General features: G+C 37.5%; 1 protein-coding gene across 1 annotated transcript in view; it reads right to left on the bottom strand.

Annotated features, from left to right (window-relative positions):
• Positions 1-6,927: 6,927 nt before the first annotated feature.
• rnd2 (Rho family GTPase 2) overlaps positions 6,928-20,456 on the bottom strand; it is a 47,141-nt gene continuing 33,612 nt past the window's right edge. Inside the window, exons 3-5 of the mRNA XM_022665048.2 lie at positions 17,959-18,068; positions 11,679-11,813; positions 6,928-8,810 (exon numbers count right to left, since the gene is read on the bottom strand). Coding sequence (XP_022520769.1) covers positions 8,544-8,810; positions 11,679-11,813; positions 17,959-18,068 — 512 coding nt within the window. The 3' untranslated portion in view covers positions 6,928-8,543. The remainder of the gene's footprint in view (positions 8,811-11,678; positions 11,814-17,958; positions 18,069-20,456) is intronic.

Raw genomic sequence — 20,456 nt, 5'->3', positions numbered from 1 at the left:
TCAGAATGGCCAAGTCAGTCTCCAGACATAAACCCTATAGAGCTTGTATTTTACCTGTTAAAGAGGAGACTGAAGGGAGTAACCCCCCAAAACAAACACCAATTGAAAGAGGCTGCGATGAAAACCTCAATCCCTTTATGTTTGGAAGAAAGAAGAAAGTCATCACTTCTTTAAAGAAGAAAGTCATCAGTCATACCAGTATATTGGTATAAGTGACAGGTGTCGAACAGGTAGATCAAGGGCAGCAAGATAATGACCCAAAACATATTATTAATGGCAAGAAGTAGAATGTTTGGCCAAGTCAATCTCCGTGCATAAATGCAGCAAGATAATTACCCAAAATACATCATCAATTGTCAGAAGTAGAAAGTTACAGAATGATCAAGTCAATCTCCAGACATAAACCCTATAAAGCATGTATTTTACCTGCTAAACAGGAGACTAAAGAGTTACCCCCAAAACAAACACCAATTAAAAGAGGCTGCGATGAAAGCCTCAATTCCTTTATTTTTGGAATGTCCTAAAGAAGAAGGTAATCACTGGTGTACTAAGTAAAAGGTGTCGAAGAGGTAGATCAAGTGCAGCAAGATAATAACCCAAAACACATCATTAGTGGCAAAAAGTGGAACGTTTGGCCTAGTCAAACGTCATGCTTAAACCCTATAGAGCATGCGTTTTACCTGCTAAAGAGGAGACACCCCCCAAAGGGAGTAACCCCATAAAACATGCAAGCGCACCAACTGAAAGAGTGTAGTGAAAGCCTCAAGCCTTTTATTTCTGCTAAAGACTGAAATCATTTGGGTTTGACAACCTTTTAAAATGTCTTGAAGAAGAAAGTTGTCACTGGTGAACTAAGTAACTGATGTCCAACCGGTAGACCAAATAAAAAATAAAAAAAAAACATCAAATGAAAGAGGCTGTGATAAAAGCCTCATTCCCTTTACTTCATCACTGGTGTACTAAGTAACCACAGTCCCTTTCAAAATGATTGGGAGATCCTTAATCATGCAGCAAGATAATGACCCAAGATTTAATCTATTCAATCAGACTTAAACTCTATAGAGCATTTATTTTATCTGCTAAAGAGGAGACTGAAGGGAGTAACCCCCAAATTGAAATATTTTCTGTCCTCAGCAGAAATAATGAGATTTGCCTCACTGTTCCAATACTTTTGTATTGTATATTAGTGAGTGTGTATTGGTGGCAAAATGGAATTATATCTGCATTAGTGCGTAAAAATCACAACAATATTCTGTGATTATTCATGATTAAAGTCACAGTTTGATTTTTTTTAATTGCTGGGGAGGGGGGGCAAACAGACTAGATCCTTTTTCCTTTAGTATAATATATAATCAGTTTAATTTTAATGCTTTTTTAATGAGCTGAGTAAATGTTTAACGTAGAGCTTTAGGCAAGAAACAAGGAGCAGCAACTGTGTTATTTAAGCATTCACAATCATTTGTGAGTGCGAAAGTGTAAATGTAATTTAACCTGTTAAAGAGGAGACTGAAGGGAGTAACCCCCCTCCCCCCCCAAAAAAAAAACATTAACTGAAAGAGGCTGCAGTGAAAGCCTCAGAAAGCATCACAAAAGAAAAATGCAAAAGTTTAGAGATGTCAATCTTCAGTCACAGGCTTGATGAAGTTCTGTTCCAATAGTTTTGCTCACAAGAAAAATGGGTGAGTTCAGACAAAGGGTGGTATCTTCTGAACTGTGTATCAGATCCAGAGATCAAAAAAGAGATAGAGAGAGAAAGAGGGAGGGATATGCTGGGGAGGGGTAGTGATGTTAGTGAAGTTAGTTATGAGCATTCAGCATCATAAATTACAAGAAATCTATCAATCTTTTGAACTTAGTAGTAGGGACAATGTATTTACGCTGCTTAGTGCATTTGTTACAAAAGCCCTATCCGGACGGGATTAGGTTCTCCAGGGGACGTCTGTGAAAAATATTTTACACTTCTACTCAGTGATAAAGCTCCTGCGTCCGGACTGCAACTGATAAAACAGGAGGATCAGTTGATGTTTAGGCTTTCTCGGTCACATGACAAAACGTTCAGTAGCTCCTCCATTTCCATTCGCTGTTGTGTTTACGCGGATCTCTGTGGAAACGCATGCACAAAGTGTATTTATGGTGCGTGGCAGTGGACAAATAGCTATTTTATTAAACACGAGGTGACGAAACTCAGAGATGTGTGTCTGGACGGGACTAAAATTACTGGAGGACCACGACCGAGGTCAGCGAAAAACAGTAGATAATTCAGCCTGTAATTTTTTTCAAAGACGTCTGAGAAAAACACATACATGGTGGTTTCGGATGGGAATAAAATCGCAGAGTACCCCCATTAAAGAGAAAATTGCCCCAGGATTCCCTAAAAAAAAACTAATCTCGTCTGGATACGGCTAAAGTTAAAAGTTTACAAGCTCTGTAAACTTAGTAATGACTGTGAGACAACACTAGTTTTCATTTCTCCTTTTTCTTCCTCTTGAGAGTTCTTAGAACAGGATGAATGTGATGTGGGATCATGCCAGGCGCTTATATAGTCTGATCAGAGAGAATGTGAGCTTGTGCTTCTCTCTCTTTTTTTTTAGAACCTGCAACGCTTCCCTTGCCACATCCATTTTAGAGTGTGAGACTAGTCATTAACCCACTAAATCCCAACTCACTCCGTGTTTAGGCTTACAGGCTCCTTCAGGCATCAGCAGCCATCAGTACAGGTGTGCGATTCCAGCTCTATCTGACTTAGTCAGCCAGTCTTACGAAAGCTGCTTTGTGATATGACGTGAACCAAACGGGGAATAAATAAACGTCTGCTTTGGCATTCCAGCCTAGTGCGGTTTCCAGAGTGCATAATTCCACACAAGTGGAGCACTATCGCCTGTGACTGCCAATTCCCATTAGAGTTACTGATGTGAATAAAAAAGTTATTGAGGACTCTGGAGACTCAGGCCTGTCGGAATTTCACTCTCTGGCAGACACGCTGGAACTTCTGAGAATTTGACTTTGGCCAAAACGGCAGAGTGGGGATAGACTGATATGGGAGCTATACAGCTCTGGAAAAAAAAATAAGAGACCACTTTAAAACCATGAGTTTCTTTGATTTTACCAAATTAAAATCTCTGGAATATATTTAATAGGAAGATGTATGATCCCAAACCATCAAATCAAACTGAACTGCTTGAATTTTTGCACCAGGAGTGTAAAGCATAAAGTTATCCAAAAGCAGTGTGTAAGACTGGTGGAGGAGAACATGCCATGATGCTGTGATTACAAACTGTGATTAAAAATCAGGGTTATTCCACCAAATATTGATTTCTGAACTCCTAAAACGTTATGAATATGAACTTGTTTTCTTTGCATTATTTGAGGTCTGAAAACTCTCATTTTCTGCAAATAAATGCTATAAATAATTTTTTTGGGAATTTGGGAGAAATGTTGAATAGAATGTTATAGAATAAAACAACAATGCTCATTTTACTTAAACATATACCCATAAATAGCAAAATCAGAGAAACTGATTCAGAAACTGAAGTGGTCTTTTTTTGTGTACTTTTGGAACAAAAGTATTTGGACACCTTGCTAATTCACTGTTTGTTTATTCAAAAAAGAATAGATCTTGTTTTTCATGTTCAGGGAAAGTTTTATACAAGTTCAAGCATTGGTGTGAGGATCTGATTTGACTGCATTCAGCAATAATACAATAATTGTTGTTGAAGTGAGGTTAACAACCCCAGCTCATCCCAAAAGTATCATCCACTGCTTTACAGTTCAATTTGAGGGGCTGTAGACCCCTCCAGCCAACATCTGGCATTAGGTGCTCATGGTACCAGTATGTTCATTTTTATGTAATGCAGAAAGTCCTATTCTATTGGCAGTTCTACTCTACAGGGCAATTCAAAAGTCAAAGGAGACCCTTTTATTTCAGAAACGAAAGAGAAAATGACAGATCTGAATATCTTTTCAGCTATGTCTGGAATACGGCTGCAAGGATTGTGAATCTCTAGAGATCTTAAAACTTTTATTGAATCATTTTGATGCCTCTTTTTTCTATACAGGATTTTTTTTCCTCATTGCATAACTACTTGGTACTAGGGGTGTCACAATTTCGATATTTCATCGAAATCGATCAAAATTACGTCATGGTCTCAAGCCTCGAAGTCAAAAAGAGGATCGACAATCCCTCCCTCTAAGCTACGCAAACACACGCAGCACGCTACGCAAATAGCGCAGCACACTCTAGCCAACCCGCGGTCATTGTGACTGCTCAAAGAGCAGCCTTTTCTCCAGAGAATGTGTACATTCTCATCTCCTTAAAGAAAAACTTGAAAATATAAAAATAACAGTTGTTTTGTCTAGCCTCAAATATGTTAATAGTTTTGGTACCTTAAGGAGCATCTTTCTCTCAGATAAAGTTAATAATATATCTTTGTTAAAGAAAAAAACTTGTCATTCTCAGGGACCGAAAAAGTCTTAAAGTCTTATTTTTCATGTTTAACTGTTATAGTAGGATAGAGTTCAGTTTCTTAAGGCTTTAATTGTTCTATTATTTTGTACATGACTGTTCCTGTATTTTTTTATTATTTATTTTATGTTGCACATTGCTGTTTTAATAGTGCACACTGCTGCTACCAAAACATTACAAGGCATTACATATATATCTTAATTAAATTATTTAAATTTGACCATTAGTGCCTAATGTGATGTATTACAGATCACTTGTATCACTTTGCATCACTTATATCAAGCCCACCTTTTGAAATAAGATATTGTAAATTTGATGAATCAAACCAATGACTGACCATAGACTAATCTAAAACTGGCATAGGCCTCTCTGCTGTAAAAAAAAAAAAAAAAAAAAAATCGAGAATCGAATTGAATCGAATAGTGAAACTAAATTGGATATAAAATCGAATCAAGGATTTAGAGAACCGTGACACCCCTACTTGGTACTGTAAGTTAAGTGTCTGTAATGATTCATAATGAATCCTACTATTTGTTTGACTCTGACACTATTTTTATTTAATTAAAAAAGATCTAGTTATTTGAATTCATCAAACGATTAATACAAAAATCTAGAACTGATGTTGTTAGGGTAATATTAAAACTAGCTGCAAGGATCACAGACACAAGAAGATGATTATAATGTTATGGCTGTTCAGTGTAATGTAAATACAGAGCTGGTTTTAGTGTATACAAAGTGTCTACAGAGTGGTTAGTGTGGTGCAGTGGATAACACCACCGCCTGACAGTGAGCTACCATGTGGGAGACTGGGGTTCAATTCCCAGCCTGTGCTACACCAATAAGAGTCCTTGGGCAAGACTCCTAACACTATATTGGCCCAGCCTTAATAATAATAATAATAAATAATATTAATAAAGTATTAATGGATTAATGCTGCAAATGTAATGTAAATGTTTTAATATTGTGGCTGATCTGTGTTTTATCTGCATATAAAAAAGTATTATGCAATGTATATAATATAGATTTTTTTTTTTACTGTATTATAATATCTTATGGTAGTTCTGATGGTTCTAAATGAGAATATCGTAATGTGCCAGGTTACTGAGAGTTTAACTGAGAGGTTTAATGGAGGAAATAAATGAAATAAAGTGTGTGTGAAAGTAGAGAGAGAGAGAGAGAGAGAGAGAGAGAGAGAGAGAGAGTGCTGAGAGCTTTCAGCACACAGCACTGTTTCGACAGTTTGGAGGAAAATGAAGTAGGTAGTGACGTATATTTTCAGCATATGTATTTTCTCTATATTCTCCTTTATTTCTCTTTATACTCTTTCTCTAATGCATGTACTGTAGGCTCCGCCTATGGCTCTGTATGGTTGTGTAGGTTTAAGTGTTTCCAGATGTGTACCACAGACCTTTAAAAGCAGTTCCTACACATTGTACTGGGGAGAGAATAGAGGAACATCGGATTGGCAACATCTCTGTCCAAGGCTGACCTAGGAAGCCTTGAAGATATTGTCTTAGTCTTTGTAATAAATAATTGTATTACACTTAAGGCAATGTCTGCGTTGTCTTCTTCCTCATCTTCAAGCATCTTCACAGCAAAGAGACAGCGGTAAACGACAGTAGCTTGCTGGATTAGCATTCATGCTAACTGGACATAAATCAGTGTTTATAAAACAGCACGACAGTAAAAGTTGTAAAAGCGTACTAGGATGCCAGAATGCATGTCTGTTAACGCAATTTTTGCCATTTTTGAATCGTCAGAATCGTCCACGTCCGAATCAAGATGCATTTAAGAACTAAAAAAATTAAAAACCCCTAATGGCCACTATCATGAAAGCGGCCATATTTTGTTTCAGACATAAAATGGTGTCCTGTGACTTTTGTCTCACCCTGTAGAAGGGACTAGACAAGCTATTTGCATGTGCATTTGCAAATCTGTGTCAGCAGTGGATGCAACTTAAAGTAGCTGAAAGCAGTTTCTAGAAGACGTGTCCAATAGGGCTGCACGAAAGTGAAAAAAAAAAAAAAAAACTAACATTGCAATATTTTATTGTTCTTTGATATAAATTGAGATATGAAAACATTGCAGGGATTTTCTCCCAATTTTTGTAGAAATCATTCAATCTTTGTGTAATGTTTTTATTAATGCTCTCTGTGTGTATCCAGGATTGGAGTTAAGTAAACAATACTGTGTCAATTTCAGTACTATAATACTACTGAAACATAATAAAATATTTTAAATGTGCAGCCCTAGTGTCCACAAACTTTAGGACATACAGTGTATCTCGCAGTGTATCTTGCAATGCATTAACATTTATAATATGAGGAAATTTTAATTGCATCTACAGTGGCTTGCAAAAGTGTTCATACCCCTTGAACTGTTTCACACTCTTCACCTTACAACCACAAGCTTAAATGTATTTTACGGATATTTTAAGTGATATGTCAACACAAAATAGCACATAATTGTGAAGTGGAAAGTTTAATCAAATAAAAATCTGAAACAAGTAGGGGACATGTCAAAGATATATAACAACTTTATGGCCTAAATACAAAGCGCTATGTGTGGTTTAAAAGTAACACTGCTCATCACCCTAAACACACCATCCCCACTGTGAAACATGGTGGTGGCAGCATCATGCCGTGGGAATGCTTTTCTTCAGCAGGTACAGAGAATCTGTTCAGAAATTATTTAAAGATGGATGGAGCGAAATACAGGACAATCCTGGAAGAAAACCTGTTGGAGACTGGAAAAGACTTGAGACTGGGAAAGAGATTCACCTTCCAGCAAGACAATGACCCTAAAAACATACAGCCAGAGCTACAGTGAAATGATTTAGATCAAAGAATCAAAGTTAGAAGGGCCCAGTCAAAGTCCTGACCTAAATCTCATTAAGCATCTGTGGCGAGACATAAAAACTGCTGTTCACAGACGCTCTCCATTCAACTGGCTGAGCTTGAGCTATTTTGCAAAGAAGAATAAGCAAAAAATCTCAGTCTCTAGATGCACAAAGCTGGTAGAGACAAACCCCAAAAGACGTGCAGCTGTAACTGCAGCGAGAGATGACTCTACTAAGTACTGATATAAGGAGGCTGAATACTTTTGCGGGTCACCCTTTTCAGATTTTTATTTGAATACAGTTTTTAAAACCATATATCATTTTGGTTTTACTTCACCCACAGCTCTGGAAAAAAAATAAGAGACCATTTTTTCAAATCAGTTTCTCTGATTTAGATATTTATAGGTTTATGTTTGAGTAAAATGAACTTTGATGTTTTTTTCTATAAACTACGGACAACATTTCTCCTGAATTCCAAATAAAAATATTGTCATTTAGAGCATTTATTTGCAGAAAATGAGAATGAAAAAAATAACAAAAAAGATGCAGAGCTTTCAGACCTTAAATAATGCAAGGAAAACAAGATCATATTCATAAGGATAGTTTTAAGAGTTCTAAAATCAATATTTGGTGGAATAACCCTGTTTTTATGCATCTTCCCATGTTCTCCTCCACCAGTCTTGCACACTGCTTTTGGATAACTTTATGCCTTTACTTCTGGTGCAAAAATCCAAGCAGAAACTCGTCATTTTTAAGAGGTCTCTTATTTTTTTTTTCCAGAGCTGTATATGTGCTACTTTGGTCGTTCATCATTACCAAAACATTTTGCTCTTTTGAATATCATTTGGGATATTTTTATCAACTCTGATATCGATTAGATTCTGAAATTGATATTGAAATCAAAGTCAAAATCCTCAGAAATAAATCCTCGTAAATGCCACACCTGTTGTTTTTTTTTTCTCCATAGTCGCCTCTTCATTCTTTACTCTGTGGCGTCCGCCAAAAAATAGTAACAGCAACAACAACAATGCAAGGGTCAATAAATAGTCCTCTGTGGAACCTGTTCACACATCTATACAGTTTTAATGGGTCGTAATCGGACGTGATGTACGACCAGAAGAGTCTCATAAATAGACAGCAGCTGTGAGAACCCATTTTACAAAGATGAGATCAGAACACAGCTAAATGTGTTAAAGTATGTGTGTGTGTGTGTGTGTGTTTGTGTGTGTTTTGGCTCATTTTCTACATGACAATGCAGCTCTTGGCTCTGTCCTTTCTGAGAGTGGGGGAGGGTTCGAGGGGTGTGGCCCGAGAGCTGATTGGCAGAAGGGGCTGGTGGGATATGCGTTTGAGGGCGCGGCGGGATGAGCTGCGCTTGAGTCCGGGGGCGGGTCGTCTGACCGAGGCGAGTGTGGTGATGTGAAAGACGTCCCGGACACTGTTCACACACATGCGCGACGAGCACTCCACGTACGCGACTGCGCCGAGCTCTCGCGCCTGCAGACTTCCCTGAGAGAGAGATAGAGAAAGAGAGAGTGGTAAAAGTTAGACTTTAGAACATGAAAAATGTGAGGGGCTTCAGGCATGCATGTCCTCCTGAACATCAGTTCAGACCATGCTCTCAGCACATGATTTAAGCATGGGAGGAGAATGCATTACTAGACTTTGAACTGTGGTTCCATCACCTTCTGCACTGCACTAGAAGGCCAGACCATCAGAGAACTCTAAGATTCTAAGATAATTCTCTTTTTATCTCTGGCTGTTTATCCTTAATTCATACCATCTTTGTTGAGTATCTTATTCTCCTGGTCTCTTTCTGGGTATCTCTTTCTCTTTGCCTCAGTACTTCTTTATTTTTTGTCTCTTTCTAGGTATTTTATTATCTTTGTTTCTTTCTAAGTATCTCATTTTTTAAATCTCTTTCTGGATAACTCATTCTCTTAATCTCGTTCTGAGTATCTCATTCTCTTTATCTTGTTCTGGCTATCTCATTCTCTCCATCTTGTTTTTGGTATCTCATTCTCTTCATCTATTTCTGAGTATCTCATTCTCTTTGTCTCTTTCTGGGTATCTCATTCTCTTCATCTCTTTCTGGATATATCATTCTCTTCATCTCTTTCTGGATATCTCATTCTCTTTGTCTCTTTTAGGGTGTCTCATTCTCTTTGCCTCATTTTGGGCCTCTCATTCTCTTCATCTCTTTCTGGATATCTCATTCTCCTTGTCTCTTTTTGGGCCTCTCATTTTCTTTGTCTCTTTCTGGGTATTTCATTCTCTTTGTCTCTTTCTGGATATCTCATTATTTTTGTGTCTTTCTGGGTATCTCCTCTTCGTCTCTTTTTGAGCCTCTTATTCTCTTCATCTCTTTCTGGGTATCTCATTTTCTCGGTCTCTTTTTAGGCTTCTCATTTTCTTTGTCTCTTTTTGGGTATCTCATACTCTTTATCTCTTTCTGGGTCTCTCATTCTTTTTGTCTATTTGGGTTTCTCACTCTCTTTGCCTCTTTTTGGGTATCTCATTCTCTTGGTGACTTTCTGGTTATCTCCATCTCTTTGTCTCTTTCTGGGCATCTTATTCTCTTCATCTCTTTCTGGGTATCTCATTCTCTTTGTCTCTTTCTGGGTCTCTTATTCTCTTTGTCTCTTTCTGGGTATCTCATTCTTTTTGTTTATTTGTGGGTATGTCATTATTTTTGTCTCATTCTGGGCATCTTATTCTCTTCATCTCTTTCTGGGTACCTCATTATTTTTATCTTTTTCTGGGTATCTTCTTTTCTTTGTCTCATGTCGGGCCTCTCAATCTTTTTGTCTCTTTCTGGGTATCTAATTCTCTTTGTCTCTTTCTGGGTATCTCATTCTCTTTGTCTCTTTCTGAGTATCTCATTCTATGTGTCTCTTTCTGGGTATCTCATTCTCTTTGTCTCTTTCTGGATATCTCATTCTCTTTGTTTCTTTCTGGATATCTCATTCTCTTTGTCTCTTCCTGGATATCTCATTCTCTTTGTTTCTTTCTAGATATCTCATTCTCTTTGTTTCTTTCTAGATATCTCATTCTCTTTGTCTCTTTCTGGGTATCTCATTCTCTTTGTCTCTTTCTGGGTATCTCATTTTCTTTGTCTCTTTCTGGGTCTCTCATTCTTTTTGTCTCTTTGGGTTTCTCACTCTCTTTGCCTCTTTTTGGGCATCTCATTCTCTTGGTGACTTTCTGTGTATCTCCTTCTCTTTGTCTCTTTCTGGGCATCTTATTCTCTTTACCTCTTTCTGGGTATCTCATTCTCTTTGTCTCTTTCTGGGTATCTCATTCTTTTTGTTTATTTGTGGGTATGTCATTATTTTTGTCTCATTCTGGGAATCTTATTCTCTTCATCTCTTTCTGGGTACCTCATTCTTTTTATCTTTTTCTGGGTATCTTCTTTTCTTTGTCTCATTTCGGGCCTCTCATTCTCTTTGTCTCTTTCTGGGTTTCTCATTCTTTTTGTCTCTTTCTGGGTATCTTATTCTTTTTGTCTCTTTCTGGGTATCTTATTCTCTTCATCTGTTTCTGGGCATCTCATTCTCTTTGTCTCTTTTTGGGTGTCTCATTCTCTTCATCTCTTTCTTGGGATCATTATCTCGGTCTGTGTTTCTCTCTCTGTCTAACTCTCTCTATCTCTGGGTAACTAATTATATCTGCCTCTGGGTATTTGACTTTCTCTGCTCTCTGGCTATGTTATTCTCTCTGTCCATCTCATTTTATGTCTCACTTTGCTGCCTCAATATCTCTGTTTTTCTTGTTGTCTCTCTCTCTCTCTGTCTCTCTGACTATTTCATCATGTCTATCTGTCTCTGGCCATCTCCATCCCTTCGCTATTTTGTCTCCTTCTCTCTGTCTGGCTACCCCCCCCCCCCCCTTCTTTGATTAATTCTCTCTCTTTTTCTCTGTCTTCCTCTTCCAAAGAAGCGTCCAGAAGCCTAAAGCCTGTGATATCAGGCTGCGTTTGTTCATCAAAGTCTTCTGTAGCTTTATTATTCCTTTGGTTTTGCTAAATCCCATGCATGACTATTAAACACTCTTAACCTCCAAATAGAAGCTAACACTACAGTCTGTCAACTTCTCTTACACTGTGACTCTTCTTACTATAGTGTCTGTGAGTGCGTGAGTGTGTGTGTGTGTGCGTGTGAATGTGTCATCTCTCTGGTGAGCCGCCCTGCTGTAGCTGTTTAAACTGTAATATTGCAGATGTAACTTTCTGCACCACTCTTTCTTATTGCACATCCTCCTCTCTCTGCTTTTACTCCTGTCTTCTCATTTCCATAGAGAGAGAGATAGAGAGAGAGAGTGTGTGTGTGTGTGTGTGTGTGTGTGTGTGTGTGTGTGTGTGTGTGTGTGTGTTCTTACCTGCTCGTGTGTGACGGGTATGAGGCGCTGTTTGGACAGTTCTCGTAAGGTGCTCACATCTGTCCTCATATCAAGCTTACAGCCAACCAGCACTAGCTTAGCATTAGGACAGTACTCCTGAGCCTCAGCCTGCCACTGAAACACACACACACACGCACATACGCACACAGAGAAAGAGGATTAGAAATATACACACGAATGGATTCTTTATTTTTACATAAATTGCTGTGCACACAACTCACACACACATATCTACACACACATACAATATATACAGTACAATGGATGTATTTTATATAACAAAAATATTACATTAATCGTAATATAACAGAAGTTAGACCTTATTGTAAGACCCTATACGAAGAAAGTAGACCTTATATATACAGTACACTATAAACATACAATATAAACATGATAAATGTACATAAAAGTAAACACTTTCACACTGAATACACGCAAAATTACTAAATCACTATGGTAATATTTAAATTTTATATATACACCGCTCTGCAAAAAAATAAAAGACCACCTAAAAATTATGAGTTTCTTTGATTTTACCAAATGAAAAAAAAAAGATGGATGGATAGCTAGATGAATGATCACAAGCCAACAAACCAAGCTGAACTGCTTGAATTTTCGCACCAGGAGTAAAGGCATAAAGTTATCCAAAAGCAGTGTGTAAGACTGGTGGAGGAGAACATGTCAAAATGCATAAAAATTGTGATTAAAAAAACAGGTTATTCCACCAAATATTGATTTCTGAACTCCTAAAACTTTATGAATATAAACCTATTTTAAGTCTGAAAGCTCTGCATCTTTTTTTTGCTATTTCAGCCATTTTTCATTTTCTGCAAACAAAAGCTCTAAATGACAATATTCTTATTTGGAATTTGGAAGAAATGTTGTTTGTAGTTTATAGAATAAAACAACATTGTTACTCAAATATATGCCTATAAATAGCAAAATCAGAGAAACTGATTCAGAAACTGAAGTGGTCTCTTAATTAGTTCTAGAGCTGCATATATCTGACAGATGGAGCTACACTGTAAGCAGAACCGGGGTGGTAAATGTAAAATGCATTTTGCTACAATTTCCGAATGAATTACTTTCTCTAAAGGTCAGAAAAGATGGAGGTATTCGCACAGCATGCATATATTTTTCCAATGACGTAAAACAAACAGGACAAAGACCGGGTGAAATCTGCACACAGACATTTCACCAGAAAAAGCTTTTACACAGCCCTCGTTCAGCGGCTTTTTCACCCAGCGCAGCGCCAACCCCGAACCATCTAAACAACGCCGCTGCCTCCGCTTCTATAGACATCAGCTTCAGCTATGCCAGTTATGCCACTGTTCCCCTCCAGCTCAATGTGCTCAACCATCCGTCACCATATTCCAAACAACCTCTGACCCTTAACACCATCCCTCATGCTCCGAGTCAGAACACAGCATCCCTGGACATTCCAGGCCTGTCAAATTCTTAACCCCGCCCACGTGGGAGGGGTCAGTTCAGCCTTCGGGCTCGGGTTTGTTCTCTGATCTTCTCTAATGCTTCGATGCCTGTGGCTAAAAAGTGACACTTGACCATATTAAAAACTTAGTTACCAACTCATGTGCGACTACTGAGCTTTAATAACAACATGATAAAATAATGAAACAATAAAACATTGATATTTGGTTGTGAAATCAAATATGAACTTTATGTGCTCTGTTTTACTTGGTGTTTAGTCTGTGTTTCAGTTGTTGGGCAGAAACAGGTTGTCAATATAAAAGTATTGGGACACCCGCTTACTCACCGGGGGCATGCTCCCTTATGCACACCTGGCTAAGGTATAGTGGTTGATATGATGTTGCTATGTGGATCCTATGGTGTTGTTCAGGTGGTTGCTGTGATTTTGCTTAGTGTGGTTGCTTGCGTGTTGTTAGGCAGTTACTATGCTATCCTAAGTTGTTGCTATGATGTCTCAGGTTGTTACTCAGGTGTTGGTTGGTTATGGTGCTACATCACACACAATGCAACCTGTAGTGCAGTCACAATGGCCATTATGACATCACAATAAAGTGTCATTACAATGGTTATTAAGACATCACGATGGGTTTGGCATCACAATGATATCATTATGACATTGCAATGGAGTGCCATCACAATGGTCATTATGACATCACAACGTAGTATTGTCTCAATAGCCCTTATGACGTCACAATAGTGTGTCATCACAGTGACCATTTTGACATTACAATGGCGTGCCATCACAAGTGAGTACAGTCACAATGGTCATTATGAGATCATAAGTGGGTGCCATCACAATGGAATGCCATTACAATGACATCTTTATGACTTTGCAATAGAGTGCAATCAAATTAAGGTCCATCAGTTGCATCATAATAATGACATCACAATGTACCTCATGACAGCATAATAGAGTGCAATCACAATATAGTGCCATCACGATGGAGTGCCATTAAATTGGCCATTATGACATCACAATGGGGTGCCATCACAGTTACAGCATTATGATGACATCACAATGGCCTTTAGGACATTATAATAGAGTGCCATCACAATTTAGTGCAATCAAATTGGCCATTATGACATCACAATGGGGGGGCATCACAGTTACATCATTATGATGACATCACAGTGGCCTTTAGGACATTATAATAGAGTGCCATCACAATTTAGTGCAATCAAATTGGCCATTATGACATCACAATGGGGGGGCATCACAGTTACATCATTATGATGACATCACAGTGGCCTTTATGATGCCATCGCAGTTACAGCATTATGATTACACCACAATGGCCTTTATGATATCATAATAGAGTGCCTTCACAATGGAGTGCCATCACAGTTGCAGCATTATGATGACATCTCAATGGCCTTTAGGACATCATAATAGAGTGCAATTACAATTTAATGCAACCAAATTGGCCATTATGACATCACAATGGGGTGCCATCACAGTTACATCATTATGATGACATCACAATGGCCTTTGTGACAGCATAATAGAGTGCTATCACAATTTAGTGCCAACAGGATGGTGTGCCATTCCATTGGCCCTTATGACAATGGAGTGCTATCACAATGGCCATTATGGAAATCACAATGTAGTATTGTCTCAATGGCCTGTGTGATACCAGAGCAGCTATTATGACATCACAATTGGATGCCATCACATTGACCAAGACCATAGACCAAGTGGTTACAGCCTTGTCTCAACCTCAAACTCAACCTCAACCTTATCCTCACTTTGATCTTGTCTTGGTCTTGGGGTGGAATGGATTAGGAAATTGTTGTTTAGGGTTTATTTATAAAAATAAAAACAATATATAATAAAATGTATTAAATATATATATTGTATAATTAATATTGATAAATGTAAAATTAGTTTCAAGCTATTTTCTTCTCTTTATTTTTATATGAGGAAAAAAGCACACTTACTGAAAATGATCTGTACGTTAGATCACAACTACGCACATTACGTCCACAAGCTTTTGAGTGGTACCTTAAAAAACCTGAAAGGGGTTTCTAAGGGTGATCTTTTTTTACAGAAACTTAAAAGCACTAGTTTGTAGTCTTTCTTCACAGAGCGTCTGAGGTGAGGTGGCTGTAGACTGAGGTCAGGAACTCTAAATGCTGGGGTGACGTAAGGACATGTGGGCTGAGACTCGGGACGCTGGATGAAGTGTCTCTCTCGTAGACGATGCACATTACACAACAGATCAGTGCGAAGCCCAGAACACACCAAAACAACTATTAAGCTTCTACAGCGTGGGAACGTCCGCCACACGACTGCATTTAAAGCTGGTACGAGAGGCCACACACACCAAAACCACACACACACACATCCTTAAAACCCTGCAGGCCCAGTCTCACACCCTGTGCTCACCGCGTAATTGTTGACCTTTTTCCAGAATAAAATAGCGGCTTTGGTTAATGCACTACACATATATCAAAACACACACACACAGACCCAGAAGCGCAAACAAAAACCTATTACATTATTTGGGATGGGAGTGTGCGTTCTTTCTCTGTTTTTCTCTCTTACGCATTTATGAGAACAATGGTTCATTAGTAGACTCGCTGCATTTACAGCATGTTTAATATCCCATGTATTCTGTATCCACTGAAAATTAATAACTTCCTGTTCATTTAGCGATTTTTTTTTGCCTCTAAAAAAAGCATTTAGTTACTTGTCCAGTAAAAAAAAAACATATTTAAAAACCCCACAATGGATATGATGATGCATGATAACACAGAATAAAAAGAAACAAAAATTATCTCTGAGATGAATTTTTTCTTGGGGTGTCACGATTGATATATTTTATCGAAATCGATTGAAATTATGTCATGGTCTCGAGCATCGAAGTCAAAAAGATGATTGACGATCCCTCCCTCTAAGCTACGCAAGCATGCGCGCTACGCAAATGGCGCAGCACACTGTAGCCGACGCTGTGCATTGTGACTGCTCAAAGAGCAGCCCTTTCTCCAGAGAATGTCGACATTCTCATCTTCTTAAAGAAAAACTCTAAAATATAAAAAAAAACAGTTGTTTTGTCTAGCCTTAAATATGTTAATAGTTTTGGTACCTTAAGGAGCATCTTTCTCTCAGATAAAGTTAATAATATATCTTTGTTAAAGAAAAAAAACTTGTCATTTTCAGGGACCGAGTCTTATTTTTCATGTTTAACTGTTATAGTAGGATAGAGTTCAGTTTGTTAAGGCTCTAATTGTTCTATTATTTTGTACATGACTGTTCCTGTATTTTTTAATTCTTTTGTTATGTTGCACATTGCTGTTTTAATAGTGCACACTGCTGCTACCAAAAAAGCCACTAGATGGCATTACATATATATCTTAAATTATTTAAATTTGACCATTAGTGCCTAATGTGGTGTATTACAGATCACTTGTATCATTTTGCATCACTTATATCAAGCCCACCTTTTGAAATAAGATATTGTAAATTTGATGAATCAAACCAATGACTGACCGTAGACTAATCTAAAACTGGCATAGGCCTCTCTGCTGTAAAAAAAAAAAAGAAAAAAGAAAATCGAGAATAAAATCGAATCGTGAAACTAAAATCGGAGGATTTAGAGAATTGTGACACCCCTAATTTTTTCAGTATTGAAATGTATAAAAATGCTAAAGAAACAGATTGCAGAGTGTTTTTTGAGTAAACTCAAGTTAGTTTAGTCAAAAGTTTTCCCTAACTGACAATATTTAGATCTGTATCTCTTTATAAACATTAGTATATGAGCTGCAGCTGAAGCAGGACAGAACGTGTCTTGTATCACATGACGTTTCCATAATGGGAGATGTTGGACAGTAGAGTTCTGAACCCTTGATTGGATTTAAACTTTTGATCTCATCACATTTGATAAGCAGCAGTTAGACCGTAGGGCCACTCGAGAGCTGTGAACTTACTCAACATAACAGCACAGTTCTGAGTAAATATATCTTTGTGTTTTTATTTGTACACATAAATATACACAGCTTTAAAGGTGTAGAGTGGCGCAACTGTCTAACTGCCTGATTGTCAAGTGATGGAAAGTGATAAATTTGAATCCCTTTAAACCCAAAGCCCTCTTTGGTGAGGGGGGGGTTCTAACCTGCAGATAAAACAGGAAACAGACTGAGGGGGAGGAGCCAGACTGACTGACTAAACATCTTTTTTAAGACATTTTTAAGTAATTTCATCTGCAACTCATTTACCAATTTGTTTTTGTACCATTGACTAAACTGGATTAGATTTTTTGACTAGACTTGATTAAGTTATCTAAAAAATTAATGGTATCACTTTAATATAAGACTACTTTACAAAGGCTTTATAAATGATTTACAATTAGTTCATTAATGGTTACTAATTAGGTTGTAAATGCCTTAAAAATCCTTAATAATCAGTTATAACACATACGTAGAAAGGGCAACAATGGCCTGTTGTTTGCCAAATAGTGAACCTACAGCCATCTGTATTGTTACCCTTTCTACGTATGTGTTATAACTGATTATTAATGATTTTTAAGGTATTTACAACCTAATTAGTAACCATTAATAAACTAATTGTAAACCATTTATAAAGCCGTTATGAAGGTAGTCTTATTTTAAAGTTGTACCAAGTGGATATACGATAAAAAGGAATACTTATCACTGTCATCATTTGTGATATCTAGGAATTTTAAGATGCGATATACAACAAATCTTTATATCTAAGATTATTTACTGATTTTTTTCATTGGGAATGAGGGAAAAGTTTAATAAAGAGTCAAACCTTCTTTGGGACACTGTCTAGAGTCTCTGGCCTGCTGATGTCGAAACAGATGAGTACAGCATCAGAGTCTGGATATGCCAGCGGTCGCACGTTGTCATAGTAGGAGGAGCCTGTGGGGACACATAGACATTTGAAACTTTTTAATAAATGATTAACCGTATTATTAAAGCTTATCATGCATGATTCAGAACTACAGTATGCATGGCTCTAAATTAAATAGTATTTTTTGAAGCTTGAACCTACTCCAGCACGTTCATGACACCATATTTGACACTTTACCCCATTTGCCAGCTCTAATCTAAAATTAGTGAACTGTAAACATCATAGATAGTCATTCATTTTCATGGTTTAATTTCTAATTGATATCATAAGAATTGTCAAAACCAGTATTTTGAATCGATTCAAATTGTAGGCATGTATGAATCGTGAATGCATCCCTACAAACAGTCCTATTTCCACACCCCAGTTTGCCAGGTATAGACAGCAGCATGCAAACAGTGTGCGGCTGCCATGGAAACAGGCAAACTGGCTATTTTTCTGCTGAACAGATAATCACTGAGCTTCAGTAAGGTTGCTAACCATAGCTGGGTAATTTATCACCACTACTAGCATAACATAGATGGGCATTTTGGACATCGAAGCATATATATTCACTGATCAGCTACAGAGTAAGACTCATCATTACTTGCCAGTACATCAATCTGGCAACCTGTATGCGCTTTGTGTCGAGGGAGAAGCAAGTAGGGCAGAAAACTCTAACTAGGGTTTGGAAATTTGACTTCTCTAGTCATTTCACACATTTGTTTGCATTTGTTAGTGACTGTTTCTTTAATAGTTGAAAAATCTGCAAGCGTAAGAATCTGAGACACTTTTGAGTCAAATTTTGATGGATTTTGAAGACTTTTTGTGGTTAGAACATCTCTAAAAACATCAGGCTGGTTTTTGGGCTGTTCACAGTATGCAGTGGTCAGAACCTACCAAAGGTGATCTGAGTAAGAACAACAGTGAAGTAGATATAGTTTATCAAAAAGTGAAATACTATAAAAATATAAAAATATATCTGTCCAGTATAATTTATTTTACTTTAATCCTGGATATATGGAGACATTTGGAGTGCATTATTAGTATCATGATATTTTGGATCATTGACTTCTGTTACAAATCTGATAAAAATCTTGTATTTTTGTATCTTGTATCTTATATCTCCGTTAGGGGTGTGCCATATCATATATGTATGCAATAATAAAATATATTTTTCATTTTGTTGCAGTAGTGTAGTCTTGAAATATTTTTTTTATGAATCAGTGTTTTGTCATATGGCGAATAGTATCGTTATCACAAAAATACCATGAAATATTGTGATATAAATTTAGGGCCGTATTGCCCACCCCAAGTATACACAGTCTTTAAAAAAAAAAAATAATAATAATAATAATCTGCACTAAATATAATGCATTGATTAATTAAGGGCCCTATTTTAGCAATTTATAGGCGAGAAATCAACTGCACACCTTGCAGCTTGATTTAGGACGTGTAAGTGTGTCTTCGCTATAGTTACTACAGGAAAAGTACACCATGTGCAGATCTAAGAATGCAAAAGGGATGTAATAATTCTCTGAATTATTAATTATTAATTATATCTTACATTATTAAAGAATAATGCTTCATTAGTAGACTAGCTGCATTTACAGCATGTTTAATGTCCCATGTATTCTGTATCCACTGAAAAAATATATATATATTATTACAATTAAAACAATGTTTTGGCCATAAACCAATCAGTTTGTTACTTGCCATATCCTTTAAGAGCCAGGTGCGCTGTGACTATTACTATTATGTATTGCTATTTTGATGCCGCACATACCTGGATGTGTCCAACTCTTCTTAGCAGAGGAGACTGACCTTAGTAAAAGTTTGTATGGCAGCCAGCAGGCATGCGGTATGGGTTTGGGCACTGCTGTGAGTCTATATGTGCGTAATACGTAGGGCTGGGTATCGCCAAGAGTATCGGTATCATAAAAATATCATGAAATATTGTGATATAAATTTAGGGCCGTATTGCCCACCCCTAGTATACACAGTCTTTTTCAAATAAACAAAAAATAATAACAATAATCTGCTCTGAGTAGCATGGAGCCCCTATCCAGTGGCTCTAAAATGTGTGCCCATGTCTGTGTGTATATAAGTATTTTGTGTGTGTGTGTGTGTCTGTGAGAGAGAGAGAAATACAGGCCAATAAAGTAATAGCAGATGGTGGCTCCTGTAGTAAGCTTGAGGTCAGTTTAATTCCACCTCAGGACAGGCGGGTGAAGATGGATGGAGGGAGGTAAAGCACGGAGAAGAGGAAAGGTGAGGCTGGTGGTCAGCACTGCAGCAGTGTGTGTGTGTGTGTGTGTGTGTGTGTAAGAGAGTGTGTGTTTGTGAGGGAGGATGGCTTGGTCATGATTTTTGTGAAACTCGTGCTGGAGATTCAACAGACATTTAATAAATCTCTCTCT

The sequence above is a fragment of the Astyanax mexicanus genome, chromosome 19 (assembly GCF_023375975.1).
Source record: "Astyanax mexicanus isolate ESR-SI-001 chromosome 19, AstMex3_surface, whole genome shotgun sequence".
In the NCBI taxonomy this organism is placed as follows: Eukaryota; Metazoa; Chordata; class Actinopteri; order Characiformes; family Acestrorhamphidae; genus Astyanax; species Astyanax mexicanus.
Note: the sequence above shows the minus strand (reverse complement) of the source record. Positions and strands in the feature narration are given on the sequence as shown.